General features: G+C 42.2%; 1 protein-coding gene across 4 annotated transcripts in view; it reads right to left on the minus strand.

Moving 5' to 3' along the window:
• Positions 1 to 4,177: 4,177 nt before the first annotated feature.
• Positions 4,178 to 22,142, minus strand: part of MAPK9 (mitogen-activated protein kinase 9) — a 36,213-nt gene continuing 18,248 nt past the window's right edge. For 3 of the 4 annotated variants that reach the window (XM_011371985.2, XM_023537726.1, XM_023537727.1), the window contains 7 exons: positions 17,148 to 17,313; positions 15,773 to 15,844; positions 11,916 to 12,098; positions 11,119 to 11,243; positions 10,013 to 10,076; positions 8,675 to 8,746; positions 4,178 to 7,311 (listed from right to left, as the gene is read on the minus strand). In XM_011371985.2, the coding sequence (XP_011370287.1) occupies positions 7,169 to 7,311; positions 8,675 to 8,746; positions 10,013 to 10,076; positions 11,119 to 11,243; positions 11,916 to 12,098; positions 15,773 to 15,844; positions 17,148 to 17,313 (825 nt within the window). In that variant the 3' untranslated portion in view covers positions 4,178 to 7,168. Of the gene's footprint in view, positions 7,317 to 8,674; positions 8,747 to 10,012; positions 10,077 to 11,118; positions 11,244 to 11,915; positions 12,099 to 15,772; positions 15,845 to 17,147; positions 17,314 to 22,142 lie in introns of all 4 variants that reach the window. The other variant, XM_011371986.2, reaches the window with a different exon arrangement.

A 22,142-nucleotide genomic window follows, 5' to 3' on the forward strand; every position in this document is an offset into this window, starting at 1 on the left:
CATAAAGTACATGCATATGTCATGTATATGTGAGTTTATAGACATTAAAAATCTAGTTGCTTGTAAAAAAATCAGTGAAATTTCTGACTATGTATATCATAAACATTTGTACGAACATATGCATGTGTCTATGGAGGTATGCATGCACACCTGTATATATGCCAAACAGAGCAAGAGGGTACACACCCTGCAGGACAACCTGCCTGGTACCCAGTGCTGGTGTCAGGGGGATTAGAAGATTCCAGAAACCAGACACCAGGGTGCAAGGGCTTTTATTGGATCCTGGCTGGACAGTCCAGTAAAAGCCTTTGGGAAATCCCAGGGCCTGGGTATTAGGCCAGATGAGAACTCATGGATACGGAGGTCGGAGCTCACTGACTGAAAAATGTAGATTCTAAGAAGCATGTATAGTATGATCTCATTTAGGCAAAACAAAACAAAACAAAACAAAAAACCATCTAGGTGTGTATACATCCATAAAAAACAATCTGAAAGATATATACCAAGGTATCTTGGTCATCTCTAGATGAGGGAGTACAGTGTGTTTAGTTTCTCATTCTTGATTTTATATATGTACACACACATACACACATATATGCACACATATACATATGCACACACACATATATGCATATACATACACACATATATAGCTTTCCCCAAAATAGGGAGCTGACAAGAGGAGAGGAGGCAGAGAAAGTGAATACAGACTGTTCTTGCTTTCTGTTGTAAAGGGGAGCAACTCAAGGGTGATGCTGGGTTAAGAGCATTTTCTTTTTAATGTGGGTGACATAAGGCAGAAGAGACTGGAGCGGAGGGGGAGTGATGGCAAAGGACAGAGGGTGTGGCTGGAGTGAAGTTCTCGAGTGGGTGAAGACATGGGCTCCTGTGACAGAAACAGGATGGCCTCATCACGTGGGGGAACGGGGGCCTGAGAGAGGTGGGCAGTGAGGGGAGGAGAGGGACTCCTCGACCCACTGCCTTCTATTCCTCTGTCAAGTATAGTCAGGGATCCAGCTTTGAGAATAAACACATACAGTGGAGTGTTGCTGCTCAAATAGTTATTTTTTATAGCATCTTTAGTATGAGAATCTACTGCTTTAAAAACCCTAAGAAACCAACTTTGAAATGGAGAGCCGCCAAACTTAACTATTAGTGAAAGTCTGTATAAAGTTCTAGCCCAGAATAAAATAAAATAAACACAAAAGAGCATGACTGCTATTGGTGGAAAAGAAAAACAAAGAAGCAAAAAAGGCAAGTGACAAACCTCTGAAGTCATACCCAGCTTCTGCCTGATGAACATGGTTTTGCAGTTGACAGGCCAGCCACAGGGGGCTGTTGGCATCAGGTCGCCCTGGCCTTTGTGGAATCACAGTCACACAGACTTCAGAACAGGTCAGTTCCTTTTATTCAGATGGAGACAAAATGAGGCCACCAGGTGCTTCTGCCCTGCTCCCTTACCCACTCACTGACCTGCACACACCAGGACAACTGGCCAAAGGATATCAAAAGTGTGGGTAAGGAAAGGAAGGCTGGCGCTCACCACCTGCTCCTTCCAAGAGAAAATAAACAAGGCACTGAGAACCAGTGCATGGTGCCAAATTCATTTCTTGACATGTGACTAGTAGGCAGATCAGAAAATGCTGCTGGGTTAAGCATGGTCATTTCTGTGAGGTGCGCAGCGAGATCATTCTTCCTGACCTTATGGCATGACAACACTGCACACAGGCTGAACAAGGACACTATTAAGGGGCTCCACCGAGGTGACAAAGCTCTGGTCACATGGGTCCTGACACTGCGATTGCTGGGGTCTGCCTTAAAGCTCTGTCCTGCCACTCAAGGCTGTTAATTGTCCCTCGTATGACTTTTCAGAAGGGATGTTCAGGCTCATAAAACTGATAGATGTCACAAGCGGGCCAAGAGAATACACATGAAGGATGACAGAATCAGGATTAAGCGCCACGTCATGGAATCCAGTATTTCTAGTGGACCTCGGACTCCAAGCGTGACATGGCTGTTATGGGAAGGCCATCTCCAAGTGTGACATGGCTGTTATAGGAAGGTCAATTAGTTGGGGGACCTTGTTTGGACAGCATGCTGCTGGAATATTACAGTCCCTTCTGGGCCCATATTTTTAGGGTGCACTGAGCTGGCAAGGTTCTGGGGTTTTTCATGTGAAAGGATTGGAATTTAAGTTTAATCTAGAGAAGGGGACACTTGGAGCTTGCCTTTCCAACTAACATATTAAAGCCTGTCTCATAAGGTGGGTCCCACTCACTCTATTTCACCCAAAGGCAAGGCCTGGGGCCCATGGATGGAAGTTATGGGAACTGGGTTTCAGTTCAGTTTGAGAAAGAACTTTCAAACAGTCAAAACTACAAAAAATTCAGTAGTAAGGGCATACCCTTATGAAAACCATCTGAGCAGGGGCAGGTGACACCTTCAGGTGGATTTCCCAAATGGAGGTGTGAACCCAAAACCTTCTCTGTCCAATTGCACTCTTTATGACATCTAAGTGTGCAAACAAAATGAGTTTTAAAGCATGCTTATAAAAATTCTAAGTCTCAAGGAAGTTGTGGGAGAAGGGGAGAAAATATTGGCGAATCAACAATTTAAAATAGGGATTCAGCTGAAGTTAAGACTTTATTTCAAAGCTCCACACAGAATAACTTCTTTAAAAGAGCTGTACTTACTTTGATGTTTCCATTTAGTCTTCACTACAAGCCTCCAAGGCCTACCTGTCAATCGTGCACTGTGCTGCACGTGGAAGGAATGATGGACGCGACCCACCTCACTGTGACAAACCCCTGTTCTTTTGAGCACTTAGTAAGAACACCGACCAGTGCTAGGGTTCAGAGTGAAGATGTCCTTATTTACACCCCAGATCTGTGTGCAGTGTCAGAGCTAGTGAGAGTGAAAAGGCCCCAGAACCGCCCCCCGCTCCCCCCGCAGGCTCTGTTTTCTGCTAAGAACATAAGCATCTAAGAGCTGCTTCTAGAAAGGCGCTCTCACAAGGCATCTATCAGGGTCCAGGATTCTTCAGAAAGGTTGACAATGTTTGGTGCTCATGGCATTTATCTTGGGAGAGGGTCACAGTTCTCATCAGCATCTCAAAGGTGTTTGTGACCAAAGAAGAGTGAGATCTGTACTCAGGGCAGACCTCAGCCCTTCCTGATCTGGCAGGTGCAGCCTCCGGGTTGTCGTGTGGGGTGGGAGGTTGGAGAACTGATTCTGATTTCTGCCCAACTCTAAAGCGCCAAGACAGAGGAAGGATGGGTGCAAACACCTTTGCTCACAAGGACCCTGGGCCCCAAAGCCTTGACCTTTCAAACTGTGAAGGAGCGTGCAGCCCCAGGCCTTGAAAGGACAGCAAATGACAAGTTCCCAAAGGCCATGACAGGGGCATCTCTCTTAAATCATGGTCACATAAGGCCTCAAGGTGATGTGACTGGTCACTCTATCACTGTTATTACTGATTTAGTTACCATCTTTCCTGACTAAGAACAAAACACATCAAAGAACTGCCTTATTGTCAACGGTATCTTATGCTCAAATTCACCCAAGTAGCCATATCCGGTTATCATGAAATATTACCTGTCTCCCCACCAGAAAACCTCACCCACCTACATGTACCAGCTGAGTCGATAAATAAAAAGTATTTCAGCACTGTTCACATTGAGAATGGGAAAGGGGAAGACAGAGAAGTGGAGCCCAGACCAATATCAAGAGATGTTTCCCTTCTCCAGAGACCTTTACAAAAAAGGCTGATACTCATCCATCTTGAAAGACTCTAGCCCTTTTAAGCAAAGAAAAGGAAGTGAGACATTAAGGAAACTTCTACTCCTGTGGTTTTAAGTAGCCAATGTCCTAAAGTGCCTCAAAACCCAGTGTGAAGGCCAAGGGCTCAGCCTATGCACGCTCCACAAGCACACGGGCATTGGGCGGGCCTTTAGGTTAAACCAGGACAGGGCGACTGGTGGGGTCTCCAGGCCACACCTTGTGAGAAACAACGACACCAAGACTCTGAATAGTTGATTTTGTACTGCATGATTTTCAAAACATAGATTCAGGAATTTGCAGAATATTTTCAGTAAGAGATCTAACAGAAATGTTTTGCCTTTCAATTTAAAGACATTTGCTATTATTGACTGAAATGATGACACGCCAACAATCCACCTGTGTTCATGTTAAATCTGTAATCAGAGATGGCGATGTACAAATATACAGTCAATCGTCACTTAAAAACACACAAGAATTGGACATGCTCTATACTTCTCTTTTAAAATGTATCTGTATTATTTTCACCAATCAAAACACACATAATAGATTTTATTATAAAACATTAGGCAATGTTACTTCTGAATATGCAATCTGTATTCACTACCAGTGTGAAATGCCGGAGGCTTTAAATACCAATCAACCTGACGGCCTCACCCTTACCGCCGTGCGCAGGACAGCGACAAATCTGTATGAATCTAGTACTGCACTCAGCCTTTCAGTAGGGACTGCGGCTGTCAGCGACCAGCGATGGGCCCCCAGGGGTTTCTCCTTTCAGCCCTGCTGCTCGGAGTTTTGCGTCCCAAAGATAAGGACAGAGCTATGCTCGGGACTCCAGGACCATAGCTGATCAGCACTGAGCAGCATGTGCTTCTAGAACGCTCTCCTACTCGGACAGATTCTGTCTGCTCTCTGGAACCTGTACTTGAAATCAAGACCCCACACAAGGGAGGAAGTCATTTCTGTTTTGACTGAAAACGAAGCCAACAAACAAAATAAACCTAGTCCAAATTCCAGGCTAATAAATTACCTGGTTTATAAAAATATGTGTCCAAAATAGTTACGTCCAGGGTCGTGTACAATATAAATTACAAAAATAAAATAGAGAAGATGAAAAATTGAGCACATTTTCAGTTCTCATCCACCTCAGCATTCGTCCATCATGACCAGTTCAGAACCACGTGCCTGGCACCAGGACCAGCACGCCTCGTCTGGGAGGGCGCCCCGGGGAGGGCCAGGTATTCCCATGGAGCTCTGTGCCTGCAGCCCTAGGCGCACTGGCCACTACCGGATGGAAGGCGGTCCTGGCAGGAAACCCGCCCACACGTATGCGGGCTCCTCTGTGAATGCAGGGAGGAATGAGTGAGCAGGTGGCCAACTTGTGGGCTCCTGGCTGCACTACCAATAGCGCCTGGTAAGTGGGACCTTGATGTGCCCTCAGCACCCTGTGCCACGTTTACATGAGCCTAGGGTAGATAATGCATTTTAAAACTCTCCCCTTTGTTTTTCTTTTTAAAGATAGATTTAAAGAATGTTTAGAGAATGTAGATTTAAGATGCTTTTTCATGCATTGTGATAACTGCTCACTACACCATCAAGCCGCCCCAAATGAAACTGCCCCAAGTCCTACAACAGGCGTTTCTACCTCAGTCCAAGTCAGTGTTTCCATCTTGCCCTTAAATGTATCTAAACCTTACAATATTAAACTATTTATTATTTCAACATTAATTTTGCTCATCAAAGGTCCCACTTTCCAGGGATAAGACCAACCAATGAGATACAACTGGTGCAGAGAGAATCATATATTGTAGATAATATTTATAATAAACTTTCTTATCAAAATTCCTCCTCAGAACAATTCTATAGACTGTTGACCCAACAGCTTCCAAAACAATTAAACACAAGATATGAACCTGGAACAGAATAAGCACAAGAGAAAAGCACTATTAGCACAGGAAGCCAAACTGTGGCCGTAGTAACTCCACTTCTTCAGTGACACTTCAATACAGAGTATCTCAGTGAATTTTGAATAATTTCTACATCGAAGAGTCTGAAAGTATCAATTTCAGGTGAGCAGTTTTAAATCAGGAAATAGTCAATAGTTAATCACTACTCTTTCAGGCGTTTCTTCCACATCCCTCTGAGTTTTACCCGAACATTCACGGATTTCCCTGAGGAAAAGGAGACGCCTCCCCAAAGTGGAAAACCACAAGAAGCAGGCGTTCACAATCAGCCTTGCTTCCTAAAGAAGACCAAAAGGGATTCACGTGGTTTCTCTCAGTAAAGAGAGAAAATTGAGTAAGAACTTTGTGTTGGCAAGGGAAACACTGCCTGTGAAGTCACGAATACCTTGAAGGGCGGAAGATCAAAACGGACCCAGCCTCGCCTGGGCCAGAGTGGGCACTTGGTCCAGTCTGTGCCTGCGATCACTCCTGTGATCGTTTCGTACAATTCTACTCTAACAGCAGGAAATGGATTCAAGGATCTATCTGCCATCAGATTACTGAAATGAACTGTTAGGTGGCTAATACAGAAAGTGAATTTCTAAGTAGCATTTTAAATTAATAATAAGTCTAGAAGACCAGGAAAAAAAGGAGTTAAGGTAGATCGGATTTTAAAGGTTTACATGTTTTAAGCAGCACAAAACGAAACTTAAAACTTTACCATGCAATAAAACTGAATGTACAACCATCCCAGATTAAGATGATTTGAAGAGAACAAATGTGCATGTAAGTGTCCTGGCTTTAGCAGGGATAATTCTCAGCCCCAAACATGACAAATTTTAAAAAAGTTCTATTTTTTATTTATTAAATAGATTTAATTATATTCCTTCTGAAATACAAAAGATAGAATAAATCATACCATAAAAGAAGGTAAGATGATAATATGATGGTGGCCAATTACTACACATAAATCTATTTTTTTCTGGATAGACACCAAAGTACTTAAGAGGATTAAGAGATAATTCTAGAAGCAGCACTACCTGGAAGACTATTTGGCATTTAAATACTGATTTCCAAAGTGCTAGATGGCAAGTCGGAGCAAGCATTTGTGGTCACATGCATATAAGTCCCAACAGTTACTGAGGATGAGAAATTGTCACTACAATTACTGCACAATTTAAAAAAAACCCATCCATTCTAATTGCTCACCTGAAATGACCTTGAACACAATCTCTAAAAGCGTGGTTTGCACTTTTTTCCTTCAGATACAACCTGCATCATTTTATAATCTATGCAGGCAACCCTATTAGGACTGAGCAGGGGCAAGGCATCGTGTTTCTTACATGCAGAACATGGAGTTTTTCTATTTGGTTCTGTCTACTCCCAAGCATTTCAGGCCCATGGAGGCAAGACTTCCTCTCTGATAAAAACTTGCTATTTCTAACTCATCATCGACAACCTTCAAGGGGTCCCGTCGAGGCGTCGAGACTGCTGTCTGTGTCTGAGGCCAGCGTCTGCTCAGTGGACATGGATGAAATGTCATTGATAGATGACGACTGAGAAGGAGTGGCGTGGCTGCTCACTGCTGCATCTGTGCTAAGAGAACCACACATCATGAAACCTGAGGCACGCACGAGACGCTGCACACCCAAGCAGTGAGACTTCAGGCCACTCCCCCGCTCTGTCCGTAGTACTTTCCTATCCTATTAGCATAGATAAGAAGTTAGTCAACAGTACATTTTGCACTTTTCCTGGAGTTTTTCTTTAGGCCCAGAATCCCAAACATCCCTCTGTCTCTTCCTACAACACTCTCCTTTTCTCCCCAGTGGCTAAACATCATATATGTATTTATGTATAATCATGGTAACTAATTAAAAATACCTCCTGGTTTAAAAAAGATATTAAAAGGAAATTGCTTAATTTATCCTAAAATTATCAGTATCTCAAAAGGCTTAAGCCCAAATAGGATTCAAGTATCATCAGACATTTCAATTCTAATCATAAACACTCAGTCCAAGGAAAAAAGCATTGAACTTTGAAGAATTCTGTTGCAATAAAAACTTTTAAAAATAAGGACTGTAAACAAAAAAGGAAAACTATACAGTGGCCTTTTGTTCATTTTATTTTTGTTTTAGAAATCCCCCAAACTGGCATTTTAAGGCAAATGAAACTATCCTATTTCCTACTACCCATATTTTAGTCTGGTTTGAGCAAAACTAAAATGTCCAGGTGCTCAAAGGTGCTTGCAGTCTTAAATTTGTGCTTAGTTAACAAAAAACACTGAAACTCGTGCTGAAGTTATATAACCTCTAGACGCTTGACACGTCATACTGAATATAAAATTCAGGGATAAGCAGCAAGCAGTGCAGTCTGCACTTCTGCGTGTGCATGCACACTTTCCACTGGCAGTGGAGAAAAACAATATAACTGAAGAGTTTCATTTGGTAAATGGGTAGTATCCCACAGACTCAAGTCAATATCACATGTTGTATCTCTAATGATCAGACGATTACTTTGTTGTTAGTCAGGCTTCGACCACAAAGTAGGTCAAGGAGAAAAATGGGACAACTACATGAACAATTTTCTCCAAAGAAAACCAAATTCCATTTTACCTAGATTCACATTAATTTTCTTTCTTAACTGGGTGGGGCCGGTACAAAGAGGCTCGCACACATTGAAAAGGCTTTAAATTCCGTTTCCTCTTCTATAAATGGAGCTGACAGCAAGTGTTGTGAGGATGAAACGTGAATATTTATAACGAGGCTAGTTCCCTGCCTGGGACCTCAGTAATATGTTAGCTGGCACCCCAAGGACAAACCAAAACAGGAGACTAGTTCACACCAGGAGTTTTCAAATCCAGTGCTAGTCGAGCTGGCACTGAACACACTGCTGCCATTTATAGAAGCTGAATAGGGAAAGAAAAGTGTGATCACACTAGTAAAGCGATGACTAACCTGAAGGCTGATCTTTTACAACACCATTCTTGCTTCTCTCTTCCCAATCCATGACTTCTTTGTAAATTAGCTCTGCAGACAGAAATGCAAGTTAAAAGGTTTTGTCAGTTTCTCTGCATCTCTAAACCCTGCTTCCAAAAGGACTGGAACCACTACGGGCGCTGGGTGTTATTTTTAATTGACACACAGTTCACTCAGAAATGTAGTCACCCGGGACCAAAACATCCATGTTTTGATCCATTACATCTTTTCAACCCAATATTAAAGCAGCCAAAAACATAGGTGGTTCTGGATCCACAGGGTGTTTTATGGGATGGGGGGTGTGGGAAGAGGAGAACTAGTAAAGTGGCTCTTGTAGAACATTTTAAAGTACTGGGTGTTCTCACACCCGTTTGCACACATTTCTCTCCATCGTCACTGTGATTCTCCAAACGTGACCAGCTGCCACAGATGGGCTAGAAGCCCCTCTAGACTGGCCAGAAATTAATCCAAATACCTAACTTTTTTCATGACTTCAACCTGAGTTTCCTCAATTTTCATTTGTAAGAAAAACTAACTACCTATTAAGCAAATAGGGATTCCTAAAATTTTAGTATTCATGAAATAAAATGAGCACACTGCAAGCATTTCCTGAGGCCTTTTGCCAGGGAGCGTGGCTGTGTGCAACGCAGTGTTAAGTGTGTGACCACACAGGTCGCTGTCACTCTGGATACTGTGGAGGAGCCTTGGGCAGGATGCATCACCGCTTTCGACTTGTCCTGACCACGGTTCTCAATAATTCCTAATTCTACTTTTTAATGAAAAATTGTTAGTTCAGTCTCTTTACTGCTGGGTTAATTTGTGGTGGGTTGTTTGGTTAATCTTATAGTGGTAATGATAACTATTTGCATATTTTTTATCTGCAATTTTGCCCAAATTCTATTTTAAAATACATATACAACTAAATGGCTTATAAACACAGCAGAGTTCACATGGCCCCAGCGAGGTCCCCATGTCTGCTTTACAAGAGGCCTGTAAATTGTAGTTACTCAACATTTCATAATGTATCGTCAAAGTAAGTGCACACGATAACTGAGTTTAGTTTACAAACCAAGATTTAATGATGTAAGATCATGTGAAAAGCCCTTATTTTTCTTTTTTGAAGCAAATAACATACAATTCATACATGTTCCTCTCTAAACTTGTTGTCTTCGAGTTCTTCTCATGGGAAGTGGGAAGAGAGGATAATGCAGTTTCCTGCCCTCATCCCAAAGGCTGCTGTTGAAAAGTGAAAAGCTGCCCCTTTATAGGACTTCCAGAAACATCACAAGTGAGGATCAAAACAAGCTCTGTCTTTACCTTTCCATTCTTCAATCGCATGTTCTCTTTCTTCCAACTGGGCGTCGTAAATCTGAGGTGGTGGCTAAAAATTAAATTACATGTAAAGTCAACAGTTCACAAAATAATGAGGCATGAGGAAAAAGGTATAAGCATCTGGAAGACTTCTCATATATTTATGGTATAGATGTAATCTCATTCAAACATGGCTTATGAAAGATTTCTTCATAAGTGTGGTAATTATATCAGTTTCAGTATCAAAATAATTAAGAAAAAGTTAACCCCCCCCCCCAAAAAAAATAGAGCTATTACGGTCCTCTTTATAATCACATGACCTGCAAACACTCTAAAGATATCTGCTCAAATGTAATTATAAAATGAGTCATCACAGGCTGCTTCTTGGAGACCCACCCCGGACAAGACTCTGTGCTAGCAAACACGGAAGATGCAGAAGGTGGTGAAGGTGGTTCGAATTTTCAGGTCTTCCCGCTAGGACCCCCAAACCCAACCCCTAACTCATCAATACACTGTTCCAAAAATCTGCTTTAAAATCCATGTTTATATCCTGGAATCTTTTCATATAAAACAATGTTTAAAATGGTAGTTAAATCCCTAGGCCAAGACATAAAAATGTGTTCCATTGATGGCATAAAAGAAGCATGCCGCTATGTGCTTCTTTCACTCACAACTCAAGAGCTGCTATGGGAAAATGCACTTGAGCACCAGCTCAGAAGTGGGGCTCCCCTTGCACATGCCTCTGGGAAGAATAAACTGTGATCCACAAATTTCTTAGCCTATTTGGGTGCCTGAACAAGATGATGTAACCAATGCCCAAGGCACAGTGCCAGGTACACAACGGAGGCTTAAAAATGGTGACACAATGACCATAAAGATGATTATATTGCCACAGCATAAGCACATTCGCTCCCAAGGGACTCTGAGCTAGAGCCAAGGAATAAGTGTCCCACAGGAGTTGTGACTCCTAGCACATGGCCTCTTTGTGATCAGGGGTCCTCTTAAACCTAGGACTTGCTATCCTTCTGTAGCCATTCCAGGATGACAGGCAGAGACTGGGGGAAAGGTAAGACCTGCCTCCACTGGTCAGTCTTTCCGTGAGAGCAGCTTACCGCTTCTGCTTCTGCGGGGTCATACCAAACGGTGATGTAAGGGTGACGCAAAGCTTCGTCCACGGAGATGCGCTTGTCAGGGTCTATCACTAACATTTTCGATAACAAATCTCTGGCTTGACTTGCTAGAGTGAAAACAAATATTAATTACTCATGCTGTTAATCTGAAAATCTCATAATAAAGAACTAAATGTGACATCACAGACACTGCAAAGATGTATTAACTTTGAGAATTTTTTGACAGGTTCAACATTAACAGTCTTTTTCTTTATGAGGAAGTCAAGCAGTCCCTTTTACCAGAAACCAGGCTTTCAAGTGTGGTTTCAGCCTCTGGGCTAGGGGAGAAGCACAGGGCAATTAAAGTTCACATGCATAGCAGAGGAGAGATGAGGCTTTTCTGACTGAGGTAGTTTATCTTGAAGTGAAGAGAAACAAATCTATTCTCCTTTAAACCACATTTTAGTGGTGGGCACAGGAGGCAGGCAGGGGAGGGGCTTTTTAAAAATTGAAATACTATAATTTGGCCTCTGACTTTTGAACTGGACTAGATCTTCATTCCAACTTTCTTTAAACCTAAAAACTTCTTGAATTCCAATTGCTGCAATTAACATAAGTGTTTTCAAACTGAAACTAAGTCTTTATACTTTCTCTCTGTAACTAGCTTTCCTTCTAGCTTGTAAATGGCTTTACTTGAGGATTTCAACTATCTCCCAATGTTCATAGGTTTTAGAAAGCAAACATGAAAAATGAAAGCTTCATCAAGATCATGAAAATAAGAAGAAAAGAAGGTATCTTACTTTTAATTTTGTCTCGTTCCGATTCTGATGGGAATATCCAATCTGGAAAGAGTTCTTCAAATTTGATTCCAGGATACTTTGGTCTGTTTTCTACATAATTCCTCACGGTTGGCTGAAGTTTCTTCATGAAATCTGCAGATGGTGTTCCTAGCTGCTCAATAACTTTATTCCATTGATCAATATCTAAGGAGTCTCTTGAGGAAAATACAACTGAAATGCCTTATATTCATATTACATGAAGCATTATTCAAAGTAAAACTTAAATTATATTTATACCTGCCAACCAGTAATTAACTAGGTCACCAGAAGCATTTTGAAATGATATTAAAATAAAGTTTGGGTTTCTAAGTTTAGACCATTTAGAAAAACTCTTTAACATTCTGCATCTTTTATAAACTATGATCAGTTTATTAAATCTACACTATGAGGTCTAAATGCCTTCCCATTCTAGATCAAAATAAAGTTATTCTATAACTGAAGAATACTTATGACAGAAATGCTTAAACATGAAACCAGACAATAATTCCATAGCAAATTGAAATCGGTTTTTGTGCTAAAGCTATGTTAGGTCTAAAGCTCCCTAAAGTGGGGAGACCTGGGGAGTACCAGCATTCACGGGGCTCTTGGCTTCCTGAACCCTCACCTTGTCCTTTCCCAGGGGCCATGGGCCTTCCTGTGGCTGGGCTTACATTGAGCAGTGATAGCTGTCAGAGGTCATTGTTTTACTTGGTGTCGACCCCAGTCATCACTGCAATACCTAGGAGTGCATTTTATTTCCTCTCGAAGTGCATGCCCTGGGTTTCAGACTCCACTGTGCATTAGATGCTCTTCAGGTGGTGGGGAGTCAAGCTCCCTTGGGTCTCAACTTCCTTATTTGTGAAATGTAGACAATACCAGCTTTGCCTACTTCACAGGGGGCTTAATGAGCATGGGAAGTGATTCTGACCCAAAGCAATTATGAAGGAATGCAAACTATAAACAGCAACTTGAAAAAGTGACAGACTGAGGTATGTCTTAGAAAAATGAAATTTCATCATTGTGAAAGAACCGAGGGAATAGACACCTGTTCTTCCAAATAAACAACACTCAAAACTTCCAAAACGTAGGCCTTCCACAGACCTGCCCGCTCAGGAAATGGATTTTGGACATTCAAATCACTAGTCTGTTATCTCTTCACATCTCTGTTCACGCATATTGACGAATTGTGCCTGAATTTTATTTACCTATTTAGCCAAAATGTGAAATCTATCCCACACCTACTGCTTATTCTCACTGGTGTACCATCACCCTTTTGCTCTCCAATGAAGCGTTCCATCGCCTACCAAACATGATCTTTCCCCGCTGTTAAAATAGCAGCCAATGGCTTTTGGCTCCATACCTGCAGCTTAGCTACCATTCTCACCTGCAGCAAAAAAGAGGCTTCTACTTGTATCTCTAAGGCCAGCTTCTGGTTCTCACTTAAACAACCTCTTGACAGGCTATTCCTCCATCACTCCATAAAAATCTGCCCATCGAGGTTGCTGGTGACATTCCCTCACCCCAGTGGTCAATTCCCAGTCCTCTCCTTTTTAACTGCCTACCAGCCTCCTTCAGTAACTCCCTTCCTGGCCTCCAGGCCTTGCTCTCTGGGAGGGCCTCTTATGTAGCTTTGCCGGCTCTTTTCTCCGCCACCCAGAGGATGTGGTCCTCTCCGCTGCACTCACTACCAGTGTCTAGCTTCGCACAGTATTGGGAGACCACTCTCTGCCCTTGACATCTCCACTGACCTCCATCTCAGCACCCTAAGGAGGCTCTCAGAGGGCTGAGCATCCAAACAGATACAGCATCCCAGCCCTCCCCACCCACCCACCCCACCATCCTGGTCTCCCTGCTTCAGTCCCCACCCTTGTATCTATCCTCAGCTCAGCAGCTGGGCCATCCTCTTCCAATGTAAGTCCGATGGGAGCCTAGGAAAGGGTGGGTGCTCAACAAATATCTACTGGGTTCATGAAAGATATTGGAACTGTCTTCCCCGGCCCACCCCGCTGTCTACAGACTACAGGGGGGTGGGCCGGGGAAGACAGTTCCAATAAGCCCTGATGTGCAAAGGCACTGTTGTGCTCTCATTATACCAAACGGGAACCAAGGCTCAGGGAGGCCTGACTTCTTAAGGTCACACAGTCACCACATGAGGGTCAGAACTTGGGCCCAAGGTGGACTGGCTAAAGCTTTCTCTTCCTTACAGGCCATGGGCGGTGGGGGCAGGGGGGCGGCGGGGGGAGACAGGAGTTTCTTCTCTACCCTGGGCCACCAATCTAAAGAAAATCTATGGAACTGCAGTCTGGTTTCCAGAATCTTTCTATCCCAGTAATTTTTAATCTAATGTTTGAAAAAGTTGGCAAAATTATCTTTGGAAAGTGATGTTAATCTCTGTATGTGTTCCGACTTTATATATATAACTATTAATTACTGACACTGAAAGATGTTAATATGTAAAATAGAAATTTTAAATTATTTAACGAAGCACCAAAAGGTACCCGCATTTTTCATTTTTGTACTTTCTAAAGAAAACATTTCCTAATAAAAAAAAGGCACAAAATGAATAAGAATTGAAAAACTGAATGTTAAATAGATGCTTCTAAATTATTTATCTTTAGAATACATCAACTTTTCTGTTTTTAACTGAGTTTATTTGTAAACAAAGGCCTCCTTACTTACAGTTTGAAAGAAGTGAATCTAAGGTAAGCTATGGAAAACTGCTAGAAAATTTATTAGAAAATAAAATGATGCATTTAACTTCATATAAAATCTGGGATGCAGAAAATGTAGAGGACAGTACATCAAATAGCAGGAAAAAACTCTTTTCATTCCAAGTTTGTGTTGTGAAGAATTTATATAATAAGAAACCACCCTCATAAAATTATAAAAAACTAAAGTTACTTTAAATAAAGTACATACGAACACTGACTACACAGCTTGATTTCCTTTAAAAATAACCATCAATCTACCAATGAACAGAGACCACTTTAAGCATTCATAACAAAACAAAATCAAAGACTAATGAAAATATTAAGTGGTTAGAACACAAATGAAAAAGGGCATATGCGAAGAACCATGTTAGAGTAAAACATATTAATGATGGAAGAATATGAGGAATATGAGGAAAGAAAGCTACTATATCTATTATATTATCTATTCTCCTTCACACTATATGTCATTAATATGATTTCCTGACCATAGGATAAGTTAATCTTTTTGCATTTTTTATTTATTTAGATTTCCCAGTGTGTCACAAAATAACCTTCTGGATGGATCTTTTAAAAATTTCTACAAAATGTCAGCAGAGTAACAAACAAGAAAATTAACTAAATATCGTTCCTCCCAAACTTTCATTTTAACCTTTTTCATTTTGGTTTTATGCAGTGTTACTTCAGTTCTTACTTTGGGGGAAAGTATTTAATGCATACTAATAACTAACAAAATAGTATATTAATTGAATTATACAAGAATAGTGGCCTATTAAAGTTAAATAGCAACTTGCCTAGTTAAATTAATTCAATGAACTAAATAAACAGTCTTTTCATTTAAATGTCAGAATACATTTGTCAAAGAGTAAATAAATTTTTATAAGCTATTTTTGATAAAATTAAGACCTAATGTAATTGGTTTAACTTAATTCTAAGCTTCAATAAAATCATTACAGGTAGTCAAGTAAAAAAGAAGATGTAAAATGGAACCATTTGGTGTGTGACACTAATTTAACAAACATAATAAAGCCCCCTTAAAACACAGTCTGGAATTACGACATTTTCCTTTTGCACTCCTGCTGCCTTTGGCGTTTATAGGAAGCATGGCCGGGAAGGTCCCGGGAAGGATACGGTCAGTGCCTTGGAATATCACACAACCTTTCACCAGCTCGCCCATGATGCAACCCACTGACCAGATATCAACTGAAAATAAAATGAAATGATAAAATTATAAAGTGCTATGAACAAAACAAAGGTGAGGAAAGGAATTCTAACAGTGCACTAAACACACAGATGTGGAAGAACAAACTGCTCTAAGGGTGAACTTCACACGATATGAATGATTGCTGAGCTCTGTTGTAGCCACCAGTTTGCAGCAATCTAGGGTTTTAGTGCCAAAGATATTGATACTTGAAAAAGCAAATGAAACCCCAGAAACAAGAAGTGCCTGTCCACACAAAGCTGTTTCAGGCCACATGGCCACTGCCCCGGCCCTGTGGCCAGCGCAGGGTTTCCCTGTGAAGGATACAGTCTCTTCCTGGAAACAGGACTTTATGGAGGACCATTTCTGCCATGATGCACCCGACAGACCAGATGTCCACTACCAAACACCAGGTGATTAAAACCAGCAGGAGACGCCACGTCTTTCCTCAAACCCCCTCCCATACAAGGACAAACCCAACTTGCCAAAGGGAGCTTCTGTAAAGCACGGACCTCACACCTCTGAATCAGCTGAACCTAAGGCCTGAGAGAGCCAGGCAGAGAGAGGGCTATTTAGTGCTCCTGATGATGGGGACATGGTGGGAGAAGCTAACCAGGAATCAAAGTTTTTGTCTCTTCCACAGGGGACAGCAGAAGCCCACAGAGCTGTCTCTCAGAGTGGGGACATGGGTCACAGAACGTTTAAATAAACCTGAAGCAGAGCTCATTTCAGATGTTGGGGCAAACTTTCAGACTTTTTTTAAACAACTAAATGTGATTTCATTCTTTTTGACAAATCTGTCAAAAGCTAAGTTTGAAAGAGCTCTGAGATTGCTAGAATGAGTGAAGTTTTGATGTTCAAAAACTGATTTTACGTAAAAGAGAATATTTTGTATTATTCCATTTATATAAAGTTCAAAAACAAGTAAAATCAATCCATGGTGCTAGGAATCAGGATCATGGCTTCCCTTGGGGGCTGAGAGCTGGGGGGGCCCTGGGGAGGCTTCGGGCAGTGCTGGTTTATGTGGGTGCACTCCTGTCAAGTGCACACTTGAGATTTGCATACTTTTCTATAAGTATGTCATACTTTGATAAATATTCAAAAATATTTATTTCAAAAGTGAATGATTTTAACTAATGGAAATATAAAGTTAATTATTTCTTATCTGTGGACTATGATAACCTATGCATAACACAGTCCCCATGTTATATTTCATATAAGTCACAGGAAAAAGAAAAAAAATAGTGATGACCAATAGCACGACTTTTAAACATCTCAGCCTCTTCCAGCCATGTCTGTACTCACCATTCTCTTTGTAGCCCATGCCCAGGATGACTTCGGGCGCCCGGTAATACCGTGTCACCACATAGGGAGTCATCATAAAGTTGGTGCATGCGGTCCGGGCCAGGCCAAAGTCCAGGATCTTAAGGGTGCAGTCTGACTTCACTACAATGTTGCTAGGTTTCAAATCCTAGGAATGAAATAGTTTAAATGAAGAAAATGAACCAAAGCATGCTAAAAACAGTCTTGCATTGACAAGGACCCGTGAGGTCAGCAACCACTGCAGTATACAAGAGTGGCAGCAGAAAGAGAAAAGATGGAATTGAACCTTGGCATTTTGGAACGACTTCAGAAAATCCTATTCTCAAACCGAAATGAATACAGATCATCCTGAAGAGGTCAGATGGTTGCCCTTAGCCCCACGGAGAAACCTTCAAGATTTTTCTGTTTAAAACCTTCTGAGAGCTTCCACACCACCCCTCCTGCCCACTCTCCCTTGGCGCCTGGTCACCCTTCCGTTCCCAACACTGGCTCTTCCCCACAGTCCAAAAGACATAATTTACATCTTCCAGCAGCTGCCCTAAAAAAAGTGAATAAAAACAAAGTTAATTTAATAATATACTTTATTTAATCCTATATATCCATAGCACTGAAGAAACAGTGAAGACAGGGACTATATAAAATGGAGTCACTTTAACCAAGCTGTTAAAATTATTAACAAGGCATGAGACAAGGCTCTATGCTTGTTCTAAGTAGTCTGTGAACTTAAACTTTTTGAACTTTTTAGTCCTGTGTCAATGCCTGGATACACATCTTGGACACACACAAGACCTCTGGGTAACTCCCTGAAGGATTCACATATCCAGGCCACCTGACATCCATTATCCAGACCATGGATAGAACCAGACCTCCTGGCACCCATCATGTGGGTGATAACTACCCTAGACCAATCCTAGGGCTGAGAACACAGGGCTGATTATTCTCAAGAATGCACTTTTACTGTGAGAATGCTTAACTTTTCTCTCTTCTTTGGCACACCTCTGGGTTTTGGCCTAGTGGTGTTCCTAGTGTGCAAACTCTAAGACCCTTGAATAAATCTACCGTTTATTTCTAGCCAAAGCCTCTAGACTGTTTTTGAGTTTGTTTGACAGTATTATTATTTCAAAATGTAACCAACACATAAAAATTATTAATGAGCTATTTTACATTCTTTTTTCAGTACTGTCGCATTCAATTATAGTGCTCAACAGCCTCATGTGACTGGTGGCTACGCTACTGGATGGCAGGGCACTAGAATTCTGACCCTGGACATGGCTCTTTCATTCCTTGGAAGAAGAATTCCACCATGATCACCAACCCCAGCACCCTACCCACCCTACCCACATCCTCCCCTGGGACCCACCATCCCTGCCATGTCTCCAGTGCTTCCCAGTGTGGCTCTGTGAGGGGAGGCCCCCCTGTGCCTCCGGCTCTCAGCACGGAGCTTGACAGAATGGACGAGCAGAAGCTGCTTGCTGAGGAGCACACATATCACACACTCCACCACGCTCGATGCTTGAACTCAACTCCTACAGTTTTTCCCTCATAACTCTGGGGCCTTTCTTCATGCCCATCTCCAAACCCCACCCCTCCTCAGGCCCCAGGAATCCAACTTTTGCCCGGAGACGCCAGCCTGCAAAGTCGCCCCAGAAGCTGTGACTTCTGGACAATCCAAGTCTATTCTATTCACAAGTTTTCCAATGTGTAGCTGCTGTGTCAAACTGCCAAGTCACAGCACAGAGGAGGACCCAGGAGAACTAGACCCAGCACCCACTTAAAACTTTCCAACTGATGTGCTGCAAGTAGGCACGTGGTGCTGCAAAATGTCACTGGGATGAGCAGAGAACCATTTAAAAATGACGACAGCTAACGTTCTATTTTATTACTGATAAATGCTCTCTTTCTATATTTCCTGGATTCGGGAAAATGGAAATTACAAACATATGACTTAAAAACGTGGTGAAAATTCCCACCGAGCCCCAAGAGATGCCCTGAGCACTGTGTGCCTCACTGTGGGGGAGTCCTGGGGGCACCCTCACCCCAACCCCATGTGCATTTGCCATTCTGTACAAGGGAAAGCAAGCCAGTGTTGGCTTCCAGCTTCCTTTTTTAAAATCAAAGAATATAGAAAGAATAGGTATTTTAGAATACAAACTACTAAAAGGTAAAATGCTAACTTCACACACAAAAAATTACTTTAAAACTCCAAATGACGAGAAACCGGTTTTAGTCTCTCCTGTGGCGACGAGAAGAACAGCAATATCCAGTGGTGATGGGGAAGCCCCTGACACAGTTGTGGGGACGGCAGCGGGTGCTTCCTTTCTAGAAGGTGATATTTTAAAAATCTGAACTATCTCCACTTTACCATCCAGCAGCCATGCAAACCAACCTGGCTGGGAACGAAAGCAGAGCCACATGAATGAAGGGGACAGAGCAGCACCTGGCCAGCTCACCGAACCCAAGTGAATTAGGAAACACGCTCATCCCTGTCACTTGCACCTATCAGAGTCCTCGGCTTGCTCTGATTTTGTTGGAACAACACACTTTACTGCCACCTGCTGAAAAACTATGATAAAATGCAAACTGGGCTGTTTACAATGGGGAGGGTCATCCTGGCAGGAATGGGAGAGGGAGCTGTCCTCCTAGTGGCCCCGAGGAGGTGGTTAAAGAGGTCCCAGGCCCCAAAGGCCCCCACATGCTCGGCCACTCTCCTATCAGTTCCACACACAACCAGAGGCAGCTTTCCAGGATGAATTGAACTTGTAGCTTCAAGATAAAAACAGTTCTGCCCCTTCAAATCTTGAAAGTCATCCAAAACAAGGAAAACCAGAAACACACGTCAAAATACAACCAACAAATCTGGGGGCCAGACCCACAGAGTCGCCTCCTTGGGTAGCATCCAAGATCACACAAAACACCTGCAACTGAAGAGCAGAGGGGCGGCAGGGCTGAGACTGTGGGAGGGAGCACAGGAAACAATGAAACTGATGAAATGGCTAGCACTGGGATGCACTGGGAGAAGCCTCAGATGCCCGGCAGAAGGTTTAGGGTCAAATCGGCTATAAGAACACCGAAAACTGCTCCCTCCTTGAAAACTAAAACAATGACGACAAAACTCAAACAAGTAGAAGACAAGTGTCGTTAACTCCACTGATAAAATGGTGAATAGAAAAGAAATATATTTGTGGTATAAATGTATGGCTGGCTATGGAAAGCATTTATACGGTCATGATGATGTAAAATATAATATGGATATGGATCAAAAACCAGTAACACTGTAAATACTGGGTTTGTTGGGGAACAGGTAAGTGAGGGTCGCAGTTGGTGAAAGAGAACTAAATCAGTATCCTATGCTCCAAATTTTAAAAAGTCAACTAATAGAGATCTAATCATATTAAGACATGGAGATAAATACTAAAACAATGGCTAAAAGACCTAAAAGGTTTGTTTCTAGGAAGAGTGAAATAAAAGAGAAAAGGGAATGAAGTGAGGACTCTTTTTTAAAAAAATAAATATTTGTAGAAGGAGGGGGAAAAATGGCATAGATGATAGAGGCTCTGTTCATCCCTCTGGTGACCAAATCAAAGTTGTGACGGAAACAAGGAGCAAGTAGCAAGGAAAAATCATCTGGGATCTAGATGAAGAAGCCGTACAACTAGGGAGAAATCCAAGAAATCACCCTGCAACGGCAGAAGGTAGGACGGAGTGAGGACATGGGGCTGCCCAGTCCTGAGTGGCTGAGACAGAGGCTGTGGTAGCGGCAGTGGCAGATGCCTCTGAAAGGGGCTGTGTCCGCAAGCATATTTTTGCAGTGACGGACCTGCTCGCTCTGAGCACCACTGCCGATTCGGCTGTGTGCAGGGAGCACCAGGAACATACAGGGAGATAGTGCTGGAGTGAAACCTGAGGCGAGACTTGCTCTGTACAGATGTGCCCTGTTGAGCCCTCCCCGCTCCCAGTGCACAGACACAGCGCCGCCATAGCCATGACATCATCAAACTGGATAATAGAGGTCATTCTGCCCAAAGGCTTCACTGAAACCCTGCCTCCCTCAAATCGTGGCTCCACCCAAGCCACATCCAGGTATATCCTCAGTGAGTTAGGTGCTCCTTGCTGAGCAATGACTAGACTCACACTGGAGGCAGCTGGTCTCGGTTTCTGGCATGGCCTTTTGAGGCCACTATAAGCACAGCATCTGTGGGTTGCTTACTGAATCTTAACATGTGGCCCTGGAGGGGTAGAGGCTTGGGCTAAGTTTGGCCTGCAGCTGAACCCCTCTTAGGACTATGCCACTGGACACTTACTTCACAAATCCACACTAATAAGACCAGGAAACTTAGGAGCTTTGCTGAGTACATAGAAACAGACATGGAAAAGCAGCCAAAATGGGAAGACAAAGAAGCAGAAACCATATGAGAGAACAGAACAGAGATCCAGATATAATGTTGTCAAGTAATCTAACAGATGCAGAGTTCAAAACACTGGTTATAAAGATGCTCAATGAACTTTTGGGAAGCGTAGATAAATTCAGTGAGAACTTCAACAGAGAGATAAAAAACATAAAAATGGAAATGGAAATTATAAAAGAGAACCAGTCTGAAATGAAAAACATTATCTAAGATGAGAAGTACATTAAATGGAATAAACAAAAGAATAAACAAAGTGAATAAAGAAAAGGATCAATTGCCCTATCTAGAGGATGGGAAAGCCAAAGACACTCAATCGGAATGGCAAGAGATAAGATGCCAAGACTATAAAAATAATTTAAGGAGTATATGAGACAAAATATCCATCTGATCAGCGTATCTGAAGGAAAACAAGATGTTGAACTGCTGTTTGAAGAAATAATGATGGAAAACTTCCCTAACCTGGTGAAGAAAATGGACATAAGACCCCAGGAAGCTCAGAGAATCCCCAAGAAACAGGGATCCAAAGAGGCCCACACCAAGACACAGCATAATTAAAATGCCAAAGGTTAAA

The sequence above is a fragment of the Pteropus vampyrus genome, unplaced genomic scaffold (assembly GCF_000151845.1).
Source record: "Pteropus vampyrus isolate Shadow unplaced genomic scaffold, Pvam_2.0 Scaffold197, whole genome shotgun sequence".
In the NCBI taxonomy this organism is placed as follows: Eukaryota; Metazoa; Chordata; class Mammalia; order Chiroptera; family Pteropodidae; genus Pteropus; species Pteropus vampyrus.